This window comes from Durio zibethinus, chromosome 12, assembly GCF_047325235.1.
Source record: "Durio zibethinus cultivar Kanyao isolate XHJ-2024 chromosome 12, ASM4732523v1, whole genome shotgun sequence".
Taxonomy (NCBI): domain Eukaryota; kingdom Viridiplantae; phylum Streptophyta; class Magnoliopsida; order Malvales; family Malvaceae; genus Durio; species Durio zibethinus.
This window is the reverse complement of record NC_143173.1, coordinates 12596913-12614768: the sequence shown is the minus strand read 5'-3', so window position 1 is coordinate 12614768 and position 17856 is coordinate 12596913. Positions and strand designations below refer to the sequence as shown.

The following is a 17856-nucleotide window of genomic DNA, read 5'->3' as shown; positions in this document are numbered from 1 at the left end:
TCAATGGTGAAGAAATGTAAAATCAACTGACCTTTGGACCCACCAAATCTAAGCATTCTTAAAAGGCAACCCTTCGATGCATCTTTCACTTTCTAGCTTTCTATTTTAGAACTTTCATGCCTAATCTTGATTTAAAAAAAAAAAGAAATTGAAAATATTTATGTAATATTTTATGAATATGTATATGTATTTTTTTCATGAATGCATCTAAAAAAAATTATAATGTTTTTGGATGTATATAAATTATGTATCTAAAAAAACAGATTCTTTACTTAAATTATTAAGAATTAAAAATAGAAAATATTTACAATGGAGGATTTTACATTAGTGATTAGTGCATTTTTTATAGTAAAATTTAAATTAGTTTTTTAAAGAAAAAATAAAAAATATTTATTTTTTTATTTAATTTAACATTAATATATTTGTTACGAATGAAATTTTCTTAACGGATAAATTTTCTTTTAAATTTGTTAGTGATTTTAGATAAATAAGTAGAAAATCGACTTTTAATTTGCTCTAATTAAAAATAACAAATTAAATAAAAAATAAAAAAAACCATAAATTTTTTAACCAAAAAAAAAGAAAAAGACAGTAAAAAACCCACTAAACAAAAATTTCAAAGGGTAAAATCGGAAATAAAAAAATGTTTCTTCTTCCATGACGTGCACCCCTAGCTTGCATTTTCTCCCCGATTGGTTCCTTCAAGTCACCGGCTTTCTGAAGTTCCGGCCACCCGCATTTCTTTCGCTCCAACTTGTTTCCGTATTGCACTCAAATGCAGGAGCTCTCTTTCAAGCTCTCCACTTGGTAAATTTAATTTATTTTTTAAAATAAAAAATTAAGTCTTTTTTTCTTGAACTGTTTGGTCGTTGAGAAAATGCGGGAAACTTGAAGAAAATGTTGGGTGGCTTTTTTTTTATTATTATGAAAAAGATGATTGAAGTAAAATGATGAAAGTGAACTGCTTTATTGACAATAAATTAATGAGAAACTAATATAACATTTACTGCTAGTAAATAGTAAATTTTTTGGGGGGGCTTTAGTTTGAATTGTTCTGAATTTTGAATAAATTTGCTTTCCCTTCCGTTTGGTTACTGAGAAAATGCAGGGAAAGAGGGATTTAAGTTCTCAAAATTATTGTTTTATTATGTTTTAGGCTCAATTCAAAGTGAAAAGGGACTTCTTTTTTGATGGTTTGTTTTTTCAGTTAATGATGAAACCAAGTTTGTGGAGGCAGCCAAGAAAGGAAATTTAGTGCCCCTTTACCGTTGCATTTTCTCTGATCAGCTAACTCCGGTGCTTGCATACCGGTGTTTGGTTAAAGAAGATGATAGAGAGGCTCCAAGTTTTCTTTTTGAGTCAGTGGAGCCTGGTTCTCGGGTTTCTAGTGTTTTAAGAGCTTTCACTATATCCTTAATTACTTTTTTATATGCAGGGTTATATTAAGTTTATGATTTTGATTCATATTGGATTTTGATTGTATTAGGGTTGTTATAGTGTGGTTGGGGCTCAACTGACAAAGGAAATTGTGGGGAAAAAAATAAGGTTGTGGTTATGGATCATGAGGAAGGGAGTTTGACTGAGGAGCTCATGGAGATCTGACGTGGATTCCTATGAGAATCTCCAAGACTTGGAAACCCCAACTTATTGATGATCTTCCTGAAGCATTTTGCGGTTTGGTCTTTTGCATGTCTAGTTGTCATGTATCTCTATTTGATATGTTTTATAGTGATGACAATATCATGATGGTTTGCATTTCTCATCATTAATCCCTACTAATATGGATTGATCCTGATCTTCTAAGTGGTTTAAAGCACCTGCTTTATTTTGATTGCCAATGATGTTTCTTGATTGGTTGCTTTTATTTGATATGCTCAAATTAAGGAATATCGATAATAAGTAGTTAGCTGTTGTCACCTTGTTGGTAATTAAACAGCTTATTTATTGTTTAATTACACTTGCAGAATGAGGCTTTGATGTAGAACTTTTGAGTGTATTGTTTTGTACATTTGAAAAAAAAAAAGGGGATGACTTTCTTATTTTGGGTAGAATGTAAGATAATGCAATAATTCATGCCACCAATTGTAATTGGGATGTTGATTTGTTCAAAATTGGCTTTCATATTTCCACGGAAAAGAAAGGACTAAAAGTTAATATTTGTAGTAATGACAAAACATGATCATATGTCATAAAACACTTTTAAGGAAATTGAAAGATTTTAAACACATATAGCTATCTCAAATTCTTCTAATTATTTTGATTATTTTGACAGTTATAATTGATCAGTTGGTAGCTGCATTTTTATGACTAACAGTTTGTTGTATAGCACAACAGAGGTCCATGGTTACCAGGATTTGCTAGCAGGTCTTATGGCTATAGTATAGAACACCATATGTTTGCCAGATGGTTTTGGCACCCTTAATGAGTAATGGGTGAATAAAAGAAGTCTGGGGATTTGAGTGGTTCAAAAGTGCATGATGGGTTAGTATAAAATATGTGTTGCATTATGTGGTGGAATCTAAACATACACACAGATTCTTTTACATTTATTGATCAAATAAATCTTTAAAAAATTTGAGCATTATAAGTATGTGATGTGTGCAGTGCATATTCATGCAAAGGAAGGTTAGAATAGTTGAATAAATTGGGTGTAAATGCACTTTTAAGTTCAGGATTTGGCTAGAAATGATAAAATTTGAACTTGACTGAAGGTACCCTTTTTGTTGCAATATGTAGATTAATACATGCAGTAGTAATCAAGTATCTTGAAATTAAGCTATTTTCTGGTATTGAACCGGCGACTTGTCTAGTGTCTTAACCTTTTAGGTGCATAATTTTATTAAGATTCTCCTGTTGTAAGTACTTAGAATCTTGTTGTAAGTACTTAGTTTTCATAATAGTGTAGGAAAGTTCTGATGTCATTTCATTGTTGGTTGATATGGTTTCTCTATAACATCTTTAAACTCACACTTTGTAATAATCCCTGTGATGTTTCGGTGGATGGATTGGTTAGATCTCCTATGATACATTTTGCTATGTGGAGAAGAAAAAGCTTACATTCTCAAAGGTGCCACATGATGACAGAAACCTCCCCAACATACATTTAGGACTCTACAATGACGTGATTGTATTTGATCATGTGGAAAATGTATTCCTTTGCTCCATCAACAATACTCCTTGTCTTACAAGGGGTACTGAGTTGAGGATTTTAGTTAAAAGTTATCAATCAGTTCTGTTAGAAATATAGACAGCATGATTGAGTAATATTAAGTGTTCCTTTTATATGCTGAAAGCATATGTAATTCACTGGGTGAGGCTACATCGACATTCCTTTGTTGAAAAAGCTTACATTGAAGGCGTTGAACACCTAGAAAAGTTGGTGGCTAGAGTACAGGATGTTGACCTGTGAGCAACTGTTATACGGTAGCATTGGTTTGGATTAAGTTCAGATGCCTTTTAATTTCTTTGATGTTTCATTTTGCTCTGATTTTATTCTTAGCCCAAAGCTATCTCCAGGCTCTGTAGATTTACAAGCCCATCATTTCGGCCCTTCTTTAAAGAAGTCAAATATGGCAATTGAAGAGTTTAAGAAGGCAGTGCTACAGGCAAAAGAGCATATCCCGGCAGGGGATGTTTTCCCGATTGTACTAAGTCAACGTTTTGAATGGCGAACATTTGCTGATCCCTTTGAAATAAATAGGGCTTTGAGAGTTGTGAATCCAAGTCCACATATGGCTTACTTGCAAGTTAGTTTATTCTTTTATTATTTATTTAGTAGTGAATCTGTGAATAATTTCAGCAGTTGCATTTTTTGAGTTTTATGATTTCATATGTCCTTTCAGGTTAGAGGAGATATTCTAGTTGCATCAAGTCCAGAAATTCTTACCGGGGTAAAGAAGGTAAACTTTTACACTTTTTTTGTTACTGATTATTTTTGCTTTTTTTTTTTTTTTTTTTTTTTTTCTGATTTGAAATTGTGAAGACTACACTTAGATATTTTAAGATCTCAAATTTTGTGATTGACATGGACAGAATAAGAATGTTAATAGGCCATTGGTGGGAATGGCAGGGAGAGTAAAGACACCAGCTGAAGATGAGCTAGCAGAAAAGCAATTGCTAAGTAATGAAAAGGAACGTGCATAACACATCATGCTTGTTGATTTGGGACGCAATGATGTCAGAAAGGTATTTCCTAAGCAATTTCAATTATGTATATCCTGCCATGGATTTCCTTCCAAAGAAATGAATTATGTACTTCCACTTTAAACTTCGTGTTTCTTTTTTTTTTTTATATAACCTCAGAAAGGCCATATCTTTCCTTTTTGACAGAGAGGGTGTAACCAATTGTTTGTTAATGCATATTATTGGTGTAGATCTCTAAAGATGGTTCCGTAAGGTGGATAACTGATGAATATTGAAAGATATTCACATGTGATGCACATAAGCTCCGCGGTAAGAATCTATCCTTTTACCATCCAAACATTTGTTGACTTATTTTCATGAAATGAAACATGTATAGTTCTTTCTTAGGGTCTGCTTTACGTAAAGCAAATACTTAATGGATCCAACTTGTTTTCTTCCTCAATCTGAAAGAAAAGAAAAGGAATGAAAAGAATCCTCTTATTTTGATACTTGCTATTGTTCATTTATTTAGATTGTAGATCTGAGAAGACCTTGATTGAGAAATCCTTAAGGCCTCATGTGTCTCTTGCAAAACCAGATGAATAAATATTAAACTCTGTAGATCATTTATGGTAGCTCCAATAATGCCCTTTGGCTTCAAATGGAAAAGAAGCGAAACTTGTTTACTGTATCACACATTGTGTAATGTTAATCAAGTGCGATGCTTTAGATTTAGTTGGCTTATTCTATTACAATTAGGTGTGAGACCGTTTTTTCTGTCAAATGGGCTGATATGAAACTCTTTTTCTTAGCAATTTTAGTCAAAATTTCCTTTCGCAGCACTTTTGTGACTTAAAATATTGTCTGATGTACAAACACTTTATTAATGAATGGGCAAATACGTATTCTAGTTAGGTGTTATTAATAGTAGCATTTTTTTCTAAGTTATCATAATTTTTCGAATAAAATAGTCATATAATATGGCGCATGTTACATTGAATGTCAACATGCTGTTTTTTTAAAAGACACTTTTTAGACTGCAATTTCTTGGAATCTATAGCATTATTTGATAATTTATATTGCATATCTAATATGAGCTGGTGATTAAAGATTTATCATGTCCGTCTTTCTATAGCTGTCTAACTGATATGTTCTGATTCAAATGATGAACTTGTGCATTCAAATATTTTAGAATGATTTGAATAGTTGTTTGCTTCATCTTGGTTTCTTATCGTCCCAAAATGCAAGGAATTTGTTTTAAATGTTCATTTTTAGCAATGCGACATACAAGTAAAAGATCTTTTCTTTTTGAAACTTAAATTATGCAGGTTACTGGTGAGTTGCATGATCATCTCACTAGTTGGGATGCCCTCCGAGCTGCACTTCCAGTTGGAACAGTTAGCAGAGCACCAAAGTTCAGTGCTTCTTGTCCTTTACATGTTTTATGCAAATCCTGTTTTCTAAAATGATGATTCAATGCTTTTAAGTTTGCCTTAATTCTGGCTTTATGATCCAGCCTCCATTCGTAGGCACAAGTTGCATGGTCCCCTGTACTTGTTACAAGTCACAACAGCATTGCTCATTGCCATGCATTGTATCACTGATAAGTCTCCTTAATCTAGAAAGTATTTCTTTCCCATTTTGATCATGATGGGGATATCGATATAGGTGAAGGCCATGGAGCTAATTGATGAGTTAGAGGTGTTAAGACGAGGCCCTTATAATGGAGGATTCGGGGGCATTTCCTTCACCGGCGACATGGATATTGCTTTGGCTCTCAGGACCATGGTATTCACCACAGGAACCCGCTATGAGACAAGGTACTCGTACAAAGATGCTGGTAGACGCCAAGACTGGGTAGCTTATCTTCAAGCTAGCGCTGGTATTGTTGCAGACAGTGATCCTGATGCTGAGCACCTTGAGTGCCAAAACAAAGCTGCTGGCCTTACTTGTTCCATCGACCTGGCAGAGTCTGCATTCATTGATAAATGATACAAACTTTTATCAACCACAGGAGCCGTTTGCGAACCTTGATCAGCTCAAGTTTTCTTTGTGTTATTAGGAAATTTGTCTGAAATACAAGAACCACAGAATGTAAAACATTAAGTTTTATGTATGTACATCTTCCAGATTGTTAATTACTAATTAGTTTTAACTATTAAGTCATTTGCACTTAACAGAGTTATAATCATGTTCTCTCCTCAATCATGATCCCCTCCCGTTTTTTGTTTTTTGTTTTTGTTTTTGTTTTTATGTAAAATAGTTGAGGCCATTAGGATTTGAATCCTGATAACTGGAATTAAAGAGTTAAATTTTTACTAACAGGCTATGTGATTATAAGCCCTCAAGTTCTATTATCTGATATCCTTTTATCTCAGCAGTCCCCTTCAATAGATAATTTGTAAATCCGATGCAAAGTCTCTGTGATACTTGTGGTTTCCTTTGATCTTTAAACGAGAAAATCTCTTCGTTTCTTAAATTTTTTATAAAAAAATCCTTCGTATATATCATAATAAATTTTCAAAAATCTTTTATATAAAATTTGGGAATCACCATATAAAAGAATTCAATGAAATTCAATCAAAGAAGGTGGACATGACAAGTCTAAAAATGAGTCCAAGATATTTTGAATTTAATTGATGTTAAATATATTTATCATCACTCTAATACACTATCGTTCGATAGAAGAAAAAGAAGAGTACTTCGAATGTGCAAAAAAGATGTTTATGCTTAACAAAATAACTCTCTGATTGATATCTCGTTTTGGTTGAGTATGCAAGACAGAGTGAGAGAATTAAGTAAATACCTGCAGCAACATAGCCAATGGATCCTCACATACCAATTGAACTGGTTTGATTGTGAGAGTACACATCTGTGCATTCTGTAAGGAACTTGGCAAGACCAAAGTCACTTACATGTGCATACATATGAAAATCAAGAAGAACATACTTGGTTTTAAGCCACAGTGGATGATTGGAGTGGGACTGTGGTGATGTAGATATTCCAGTGCAGAAGCCACATCTATGGCAATATTTAATCTCTGGAAAATATTAAGATTCAATTGTTGGTCCTGCTCATTGGTTTCTGAATTTGGCATGAACTGGAGAACTAGAGCTCACAAAATTGTTGCCTCTAAAAATTTGTAAGCCACAGTTGCAAATGATGACTTATGCCTGTTAAAAAAATTTAAAATTTCTCTCTATTATCTTTACTGCTTAATCATGGCCTCTATTTTATATTCTCTGAAACCTTGGATGTTGGAAGCAAGCATTTATATGGATTTGTAAAATTCCCTTCACTGTTTCAACTAAATGGATTTATTGAATTGTCTTATTTTTTCTAAAAAAATAAAAAATAAAAGAAAAATTATATTAACCAGCCGCCAAAGGTGTAGCAAAACAACTTATTTGCATTATTCCAATTCTGATTTGATGATAATCCACAACAAAAGGGAATTCATACAAACGACATACACCAATAATTAGTGGACAAACTTGCTCTTTATCTTTCTTTTCTCCAACTCGAGTGCTTGTTGAAAAGTTTTACTTCTGCAAATACTAGATACAAAGTGAAAAAAAGGAACGGCAGTACTTTGCCTCTCTTAAGCCTCTCAAGTCCATTGATGTGGCTCCTCAGACACCTGAAGCATATGAAAACAAAGAAATCACCAAGTTAAACCATCATATTTACTTCAACAGAATGTAACCAAAAAACAATCTACTTGTTCAAATCAATGAACACAGTATTTATCTGAAAAGAAGTGGAAATGTGCCTTAAGTCATGTAATGGTTTGAGTATTTTGTTGAGAATAATGCAAATTGTTTACCTGCTGATTGAGCAGCATATAAAGTTTGGCCCTCATGATGTAATCGAGTTGGATGAAGCTTGTCTCTAATAGAACAAAGCTTGGTAACAACATCACTTATGTCCATCTGCTCACTTGGGGATTCAGCAGAACAAATGACTCCCATTTCAACTATTGAATTCAAGCATTGAAGATGTTTGTCATTTCTTCGTCTGACTCTCTCTTGAAGAAGAATGGGATCTATAATCTCAATCATTTGTTCAGGCAAAGCTGCCACAACAAAGTTGTGAAGGTTGAAACCTCCTTTGAACCTTTCATTGGCTGGCCTTTTCCCCGTAAACATCTCTAGCAAGAGGATGCCAAAGCTATACACATCACCTTTTGTTGACAACTCGCTTCCCATGCCGTATTCTACAATTAAGTCATCACAAATTATATAAATTATAGTAATAATTACAGAGAAGATCCCTCGAAAAATATAAAGGTATAGGCATATAGCTTCTCATGTCCATCGCTTTTGAATTATGTTATGCTAAGAGAAAAGTATTAAAATGGAAGAAATGAATGAAGTGTACTTACCTAGTGGAGCATAACCAATAGTTCCTCTTAATCCAAGGGACCTTGACTGAGTGGTTGAATAGTTTCGCCTCTCTGCAGAAAGGATTTTCGCTAAGCCAAAGTCACTTACATGGCCAACCATTTCCTCATCAAGTAGAATATTGCTTGGCTTGAGGTCACAATGAATAATTGGATTTTCACAATGATGGTGCATATACTCCAATGCAAGAGCAACATCTACTGCCACATTTACTCTTCGGATGAAATTCAGGTTTCTCATAGTCTCTTGTTCATTCACGCCAACAGATGGATGCAGCCAGTCCTCCAAACTTCCGTTTTCCATGAACTCATAAACCAATGCTTTAAAATCATTGCCTTGATAATCAACACCAGAAATTGCTGTTAATACCTTGACAAGATTCCGATGTCTAGTGTTCCTCAAGGCCTCACATTCATGTAAGAAGCTACTGGAAGCTCCATGAGTAAGAAGATTGAGCACCTTAATGGCAATAACTTCTCCACTCTCTTCAAGAATTCCTTTGTATACAGAACCGAAGCTACCTGAACCAACCAAATTTTGCAAGGAGAGTCCATCAGTAGCCCTTAGGATGCTTTGGTATGATAACTGTAAAAGTGAATTTTCTGCGCAAGTTGCTCTTGGCTGCTCTTTCTTCTTTCTAAACCATAAAATGAGGAGAAATGAGAATACCAAAGTCACTCCTAAAATCACAAAAACAACTGCAATTTTTAATTTAGGAGAAATGTTTGATCTTTTGATGGATGCTTTCGAGTTGCATTTGGACAGGTGTAACTCAGGAATGCCTCCACAAAGCTTACTATTTCCCTCAACGAATGTAGCAGTCGCATTCTTAAAGACTCCTTCAATTGGTATCGTACCCTCAAAATGATTGAAAGATAGATTTAAATACTGTAATGACCCAAAGCTTGCAAGAAATTCTGGCACCTTACCGGAAAGATTATTGTCAGATAAGTCTAATTCCTTAAGCCCTCTCAATGAACCCAAAGATGAAGGAATGGGCCCTTCAAACAAATTTACATCTAAGAACAGCTTCTCCAGTCTTACACAGCTACCAAGATTGTTTGGAAGCAAACCAGATAATTTGTTCTGAGAAACATACAATTCACCTAGATTTTTCAGATTTTCTACTGCAACCGGAAGCACACCAGTCAAATAGTTGGATGATAAGTTGTCAGTGGTTGAAGCATGCTAGTACTGAAGCATGTTAGTGTGTTAGTGGTTGAAGCAAGTTAGTATGGCATTTCTGCTGAAACTTTCTGGCAGCAGATTAGTTTAGGTAAAATGATGGGTCTGTGCATGGTGACCCATGCTGTTAGGCCAACAACTTTTGTATTTTTCAAGCCTATAAATTAATGAAATGAAGCTCATGATCAAATGAGCCAATTTACTTCAAGTGACAGATTAGTTTCTGCTGTCTTTGTTTGTTCTTCCTCTGCTCTAAATCCATCAATTGGTATCAGAGCATTCTTTAAGTTCTTAGAGGATCTGTAAGTTCCAAAAATTGAGTGAAAAGCCATCAAACACTTTCCAGCCAGCCTTTGTCAACCTTAAATGGCCTCAAGCAATTGCTCCTTACCTCCACCTCCTATTTTTTCTGGTGAGAACTACCAGATATGGGCTGTCAAAATGAAGACTTATTTGAGTGCTTTTGATTTGTGGGAAGTGGTGGAAAATGAGAAGGAACCACCACAACTTCCTGCAAATCCAACAGTAACTCAAATGAAAAATTATAGTGAAGAAAAGGCAAAGAGGTATAAGGCTAAAAGCTGTATTGAGTCTTCAGTTTCTGATGACATATTCATTAGAATCATGACTTGTGAAACTGCAAAACAAGCTTGGGATGTGCTCAAGGAAGAGTTTCAAGGCAGTGACAAGACAAGACAAATGCAAGTGTTGAATCTTAGAAGAGAGTTTAAAGTCTTAAAGATGAAGGAGTCTGAAAATTTAAAGGAGTACAATGACAGACTCATGAAGATAGTAAACAAGATTAGATTACTTGGTGATGAGTTGTCAGACAAAAGAATTATAGAGAAAGTTCTTGTCAGCTTACCAGAGAGGTTTGAGTCAAAAATCTCATCCCTTGAAGACTCTAAGGACCTGACCAAGATAACTCCAGCAGAATTGTTCAATGCTCTACAAGCTCAAGAGCAAAGAAGGGCTATCAGACAAGAGAATTCAACAGAAGGTGCTTTTATAGCCAAGGAGAAAGGCAAGATGCAAACAGAAAGCAAAGGTAGAAAACAAGGAGACCAAAGAAACCAAGGTTCTAGAAACAGTGAAAAGAAAGGAAAATTTCCACCATGCTCTCACTGCAAAAAGATTACTCACTTGGAGAAATATTGCTGGTACAGACCTAACATACAATGTAGGTACTGTAAGCAGCTTGGTCACATGGAGAAGGTATGTAAAAGCAAAAAACAGCAGCAGCCAGATCAACAAGCCAGAGTTGCTGACAATCAACAACAGCTAGAAGAGCAAGTTTTTGTTGCAACTTGCTATGGAACCAGAACCTCCTCCAGTGCATGGCTCATTGACAGTGGCTGCACACACCATATGGCATCTGATATCAACATATTCAAAGAACTAGACAAGACCTACACCTCTAAAGTCAGAATAGGTAATGGTGATTTCATAGAAGTCAAAGGAAAAAGAGTAGTGGCAGTTGAGACACCAACAGGTACCAAACTCATTTCAGATGTGTTATTTGTGCCCAAAATAGATCAAAACATGTTAAGTGTAGGACAGTTGCTAGAAAATAACTACTCTTTAGTCTTCAAAGACAAGGCATGCATAATTCATGATCCCACTGGCCATGAACTCTTTACTGTTAATATGAAAGGAAAATGTTTTTCCTTGAATTGGCATGAAGCAAACTCCTCTGCATATGCTACTTCACATGATGAATCTTCTTTATGGCATAAAAGGATGGGACATTTCAACTACAATGCATTGAATTTCATGCATAAAAATGATCTTGTATTAAACATGCCTACTGTTGAAGTCAGTGTTGGAGTGTGTGAAGTCTGTCAACTAGGAAAACAAAGTAAGTTGCCATTTGCAATTAACAAAGCATGGAAGGCAACTGAAAGATTACAACTTGTTCATATTGATGTTTGTGGTCCTATGAGAACCTTGTCCTTGAATGGCAGTAGATATTTCATTGCTTTTATAGATGACTTTACCAGAATGTGTTGGATTTACTTCATGAAACAAAAGTCTGAAGTTGCAAATGTATTTTGGAAGTTCAAGGCTTGGATTGAGAATCAAAGTGGCTGCAAAATCAAGATTATAAGGTCAGACAATGGTCTGAATACACATCTGACAGATTTAATGAGTTTTGTGAAGTTGCAGGAATTAAACACCAACTGACAGCAACTTACACTCCACAACAAAATGGAGTCAGTGAAAGGAAGAATAGAACAATCATGGAGATGGCAAGATGCATGCTGTTTGAGAAGAATCTTCCAAAGAAATTCTGGGCAGAGGCAGTCAATACTTCTGTCTACTTGCTCAACAGGCTGCCCATAAAAGCTTTGAAGGGAAACACTCCTTTTGAAGCCTGGAATGGAAGCAAACCATCAGTGCACCACCTCAAAATTTTTGGCAGCATCTGTTATGTGTTCGTTCCTGATATCAAAAGGGACAAGCTTGATAAAAAAGCAGAAATATGTATTTTTCTGGGCTATAACAACATCACCAAAGGCTATAGGACTTACAATCCACTTACAGGCAAGATGATTGTAAGTAGGAATGTGAGATTTAATGAGCAAGCTGCCTGGAATTGGGAAAAATCAAAGGTAGAATCAGTCAAGCAAATTGCTGCAGACATGATAAGCTTCCAAGATAAAAAAGATTATATGTTTGAAAATGAAATTATTGATCATGAACCAGTGAGAGGAATTAGACCACTCACAGATATTTATCAAAGATCAAATGTTGCCATTCTTGAACCTACAAGCTTTGAAGAAGCTGTCAAATTTTCAGAGTGGAGAAATGCCATGAAGGAGGAGATTCAAATGATTGAGAAAAATCAAACATTGATGCTGGTTGACAGACCAAGTAACAAAAACATCATTGGTGTCAAATGGATTTTCAGAACAAAGTTGAATGCTGATGGTTCCATCAACAAACTTAAAGTTAGATTAGTAGCTAAAGGCTACTCCCAACAGCTTGGTGTTGATTTTTCAGAGACATTTGCTCCAGTTGCAAGGTTGGACACTATAAGGCTGTTATTAGCCTTAGCAACTCAACAAAGTTGGAAAATATACCAACTTGATGTCAAATCTGCCTTCTTGAATGGTTATCTTGAGGAGGAGATCTACATTGAACAACCTGATGGTTTTGTTGCCAAGGGACATGAAGGCAAAGTCTATCTACTCAAGAAGGCTTTGTATGGATTAAAACAAGCTCCCAGAGTGTGGAATTCCAGAATTGATGATCATTTACTGAAGTTAGGATTCAAGAAAAGCCTCAGTGAAGCAACATTGTACATTAAAGTTTTTAACAGTAATGATCTGTTGATTGTTTCTTTGTATGTTGATGATCTTCTGGTGACAGATAGCAAATCAGCTATTGTGGAAGATTTTAAGCTCCAAATGCAGGAAATTTTTGAGATGACAGACATGGGAGAAATGTCTTATTTTCTTGGAATGGAGATTCATCAAGACCAGCAAGGAATCTTCATTTGTCAAAGAAAATATGCAAATGAAATCCTGAATAAGTTTGGGATGGAAAATTGCAAACCAGTCAACACTCTTTTGGCTCAAAATGAGAAACTTGTTAAGTAAGATGGAGCTAACAAGTTGATGGCTCTATTTATAGAAGCTTGGTTGGTTGCTTATTGTATTTGACAGCAACCAGGCCAGACATCATGTATGCTGCAAATTTACTCTCTAGGTTCATGCAAAATCCTAGTGAGTTGCATTTTAAGGCTGCAAAAAGAGTGTTGAGATATGTCAAAGGAACCAATGAACTTGGAATTTGGTTCAAGAAGAATGACAGTTCAAGATTGGTAGGATTCATAGACAGTGACTGGGTTGGCTCTCATGAAGACATGAAAAGCACTTCAGGCTATGTGTTTTTCATTGGATTAAATGTGTTCAGCTGGAATTCAAAGAAACAAGGAACAGTGGCTCAATCAACAGCAGAAGCAGAGTATATAGCTGCTGCAGCTGCTGTTAATCAAGCAATTTGGCTAAGGAAAATTCTGTTGGATTTGAGTCAAAAGCAAGATGATCCAACAGAAATTTTTTGTGATAATCAGTCAGCAGTTGCAATGGTCAAGAACCCTGTGTTTCATGGAAGAACTAAGCATATTAAGATCAAGTATCACTTTATTAGAGAAGTTGAAGCTGAGAATGAAGTGAAACTGGTGCATTGCAAGTCAGAAGATCAGATTGCAGATATTCTGACCAAAGCCTTACCAAAGGCAAGGTTTGAAACATTAAGGAAAGGTCTTGGTGTTTCCAGCAGAAATACCAAGGAGGAGTGTTAGTGGTTGAAGCATGCTAGTACTGAAGCATGTTAGTGTGTTAGTGGTTGAAGCAAGTTAGTATGGCATTTCTGCTGAAACTTTCTGGCAGCAGATTAGTTTAGGTAAAATGATGGGTCTGTGTATGGTGACCCATGCTGTTAGGCCAACAACTTTTGTATTTTTCAAGCCTATAAATTAATGAAATGAAGCTCATGATCAAATGAGCCAATTTACTTCAAGTGACAGATTAGTTTCTGCTGTCTTTGTTTGTTCTTCCTCTGCTCTAAATCCATCATAAGTCTATAGCAATGGACAATGATGAGAGTCCAATTACTTCAGGGGGTATTGATCCAGTAAGATTGTTCTGAGAAAGATCCAATCCCGCCAAATTTTTGCATTTACCTAGACTTGAAGGAATGTTGCCCTGAAGATTGTTACTATATAGAGCAAGTTTGATTAACATTGTCAAATTTCCAATAGAATGGGGAATAGGCCCAGAGAGAAAATAATTATGGTGAGCATAAAATAGCTTTAGCTTTTGAAGCCTCCCAATAGCAAAGGGAATGGAACCCGAAAGCTGATTTCGTGATATCACTAGCACCTCCAAATTGATGAGATTTCCAATCCCAGCAGGTATTCTTCCCCATATTTTGTTATATTGTATTACTAAAGACCAAATAGTGATAGACAAATTACCAATGCACTCAGACAATTCCCCTCCAAAATTATTTACGCTTATATCTAGATATTCTAGTTTGGTAGTATTGGTTAAAGAACAAAGAAAGTTTAAGTCACTTGCTCCCCCATTTCCAAAATGATTTCTGCCTATGCGAAATTTAGATAGTTTATTAAGCTTTTCAAATGAAGGCAAGTTTCCCTTAAGTTGGTTTTTTGAAACTTGAAGAAGCACAAGATTTGAGGCATTGGATATTGAAACAGGGAATTGTCCAGTGATTTGGTTTTGTGTGACGGAAAATAATTTAATATATGGCATAGTGATTCCTAAGTCAGAAGGAAGAGTACCTTGAATCTTGTTTTCGCCAATATCAAAAACTGTAATCTTAGAGAGATTGAAAATTGAGACAGGAACAATTCCAGAAATTGCATTTTGTGCCATAGAAAAAAATGAAAGATTTGTCAGTTGCCCAAGAGATTCAGGTATAACCCCATTCAGTCCATTCCTAGCCAAAGAAAGTTTCTCCAAAGATGATAAGTTCCCCAAGGAAGGCGGGATACTCCCTGTTAAACTGTTGTTGGCAAAACTTAAATATTTTAGTTTTGACAAGAGACCAAGCATACCCGGTACTTCTCCGGTTAGCTGGTTGCCTCTAATATGAAGAAATCTAAGCTTAGAACAACCAGATAAATTGGATGGAATTTCACCATTGAAGGAGTTATTGGACAATTGTAATATTTCCAATCTTCTTAAACGTCCAATGTCTTGAGGAATTTCGTTGCTGAAGCTGTTGCGTGCAAGATTCAACACCCTGAGAAAACTCAAATTTCCAATGTATGGCGGTACAGACCCCGCTGGTTTCTGGGATTGCAATTCCAGCTTGGTTACTCTCTGATGTCTGCGACCGCATGTAACACCATACCATTGGCAAAAATGGCTGGAACTATTCCAGGAATGTATAATCCTAAGCTCATCACCAGTTATCTTGGCTTTGAACTCAAGTAAAGCTTGCTGATCCGTGTCATTTCCACTAATGACAGGGGTTGCTAAACCGAGCAAATTAAGACCCTGCATGTTGAAGCATGAGAGAAGAATTAAAACTTCAATGTAAACGAGGAAAAAAGAGCTGAACACTTTCAAATGCTTGTTCGATAGCTCCATCAACCCGAATCAATTTGTTAATTGATGAGATTGATTCGTATTTGAGAGTGCTTGGGTTCATCAACTAGAACTAGAGTGTAATATAAGAAATTTCGGAACTTTGATATTATGCAACTGTATCTTCCGTTGATTGGTTCAAGTTTGTTGACTTTGAAAGTCGTGTGTAGAAATTGCTTAGTGGAAGCGTCTATTTGGGGTTGGCTTTTTTCTTGGTTTTTTGTCATTATTGAACAATGTTTTCTATAGTGAATACTTTCGTCCACTTCTATATGTTTTTTGTCACTTTCATTATCTATTCATCTTGTGAGGTTTTTTTTCTTTTTCATCTTAAGGTATACTCTTTGGAATTTTGATTTTTTTTCACTTTTATACTAAATGCATGTATAAATAATATTAAATTGAGCATCAGGAAATTGAATGGAAAGGGATTAAATCATGTCTGAGACAAAACTAAAAAAGTAGCAAAATTGATAGAAATTAAAAATCATACATGAAATCAACTCGAGTATGGTTTTCTTAGCCAGATCCTCGTTTCTTTGAGAAATCTTTGTTCTCTATTTCTGATCAATAGATTAGACAACGAGCAAGGAAATTAAGTTACCATTCAAGTATAGTCATTTGATAATTTCTGATTAATAAGTCAATAAAATAATAGTTTCAAAGAATAACTGCATCTTGTCTTTGCAAATTCCTTTTTTTGAATTTTCTTACTGCTTTGTTAGATATTTTTAGGGTTGATTGGTAGAAATTAATTCATATTCAAAGGCTAGGCCATTTAATTAATCTTTTTATTCCAAATGTCTATAACATCATCCATCAAGATGAATTTAATTTGTTTTCATTTTTCTACTAAATAACAATGTGAAATTGATAAATTTTTGTTTGATTTGATTATATTTATTTTTCTAATTGTAAATACATTTTATATGTACTGTCTTAAATAAATTGAAAAAAAAATTTAGTAAAATAAGTGGAAAACTTGCTTCTAGATTTGTCCAAGGCTGACCCTTAGGCAAGAGAACTAAAATTTGGGTTTCATCCGAAATATTTAAAATTTAATAAAAATATTTGTTTATTAAATTTTAATTTTATAAATTTACTGTTTTAATATTTTTTGAATATTTTAATATATTTCTTAAAAATCAAGCTTATTAAACACGAAAGATTAGTCAAGCCTTAAGCAAAAATTTTTCAAAATTGTCTTCAACTTCTTGGCCTAGTAGCTAAGAAAGTCTTAGGATGACACAAGGTTGGGGTTCGACTCCAATCTCCCCCCTCCCCTGCATTTAGGGCTCTATCCCCTTGAAAAAAAAAAAAAAAAAATTTCCAAGACTAATCAAACTCATTTAGATTCAAACCGATGAACAAGTCTATTTGCTTCCTTTATACCTTTATTTTCATGATCGGGATTAATTGGAAGTCTTTAAGAGACTTTGTAGACTTGGAAAAAGACTTGCACCATAGGAATGGGGGAATCTGACTAAATAATGACAATGGAAAATAAAGAAGTGGGTCTGTTGCATTTGCGGTTACCTTGACTTGATTTCTTTGGTGTGAACTATTTCTTTTTTATTTTTTGTCCAAACTTCAAACTCATCTATCAATTTCAACACATAAAGAAAAACCTTTATACTAATTACGTCTATGTCACTCCAATAATCTACAATGCTAAACTAGATTTTGATTGGTAAATAGATAGACATATTTCAATTGATTTATACTTGTTATGCTTTTCAGCTATACTAGTTTTTAGTACGTGTGTAATGATTTTGTAATTTTTATCTCTAAAAATTCAATTTAATAAATAATTTTTTGAATAATAATAATGGTAATAATAATAATAACAACAACAATAATAAATGCTAACAGTTTAATTTTGATTTTGATAATTTTTAATATAGTTTTGATTTTATAATCTTTGATATGTTTTGCTAACTTCTGTTAAAAGTTTCATAGCCTTTGATAAATTTTGATAATTTTTGATATAATTTTAGTAACCTTCAATATTAGTTTGATAATTT

General features: G+C 34.5%; 1 protein-coding gene and 2 pseudogenes across 2 annotated transcripts; 2 read left to right on the top strand and 1 right to left on the bottom strand.

Moving 5' to 3' along the window:
* The first annotated feature begins 459 nt into the window (after window positions 1–459).
* Window positions 460–5804, top strand: LOC149515713 (anthranilate synthase alpha subunit 1, chloroplastic-like; annotated as a pseudogene). The gene is made up of 7 exons (XR_016325912.1): window positions 460–807; window positions 1208–3746; window positions 3843–3899; window positions 4033–4185; window positions 4374–4452; window positions 5451–5536; window positions 5639–5804. The product of XR_016325912.1 is annotated as an anthranilate synthase alpha subunit 1, chloroplastic-like (transcript).
* LOC149515712 (anthranilate synthase alpha subunit 1, chloroplastic pseudogene) lies at window positions 5800–6114 on the top strand (annotated as a pseudogene).
* A 1086-nt stretch (window positions 6115–7200) lies between these two features.
* LOC149515711 (putative receptor-like protein kinase At3g47110) lies at window positions 7201–15894 on the bottom strand. Its single transcript, XM_089740621.1, has 4 exons — window positions 14299–15894; window positions 9450–9694; window positions 8507–9383; window positions 7201–8338 (listed from the first exon to the last, which is right to left on the bottom strand). The coding sequence occupies exons 1-4, from the start codon at window positions 15833–15835 to the stop codon at window positions 7896–7898; spliced, it is 3102 nt and encodes a 1033-aa protein (XP_089596747.1). The 5' UTR covers window positions 15836–15894; the 3' UTR covers window positions 7201–7895.
* Window positions 15895–17856: the final 1962 nt, after the last annotated feature.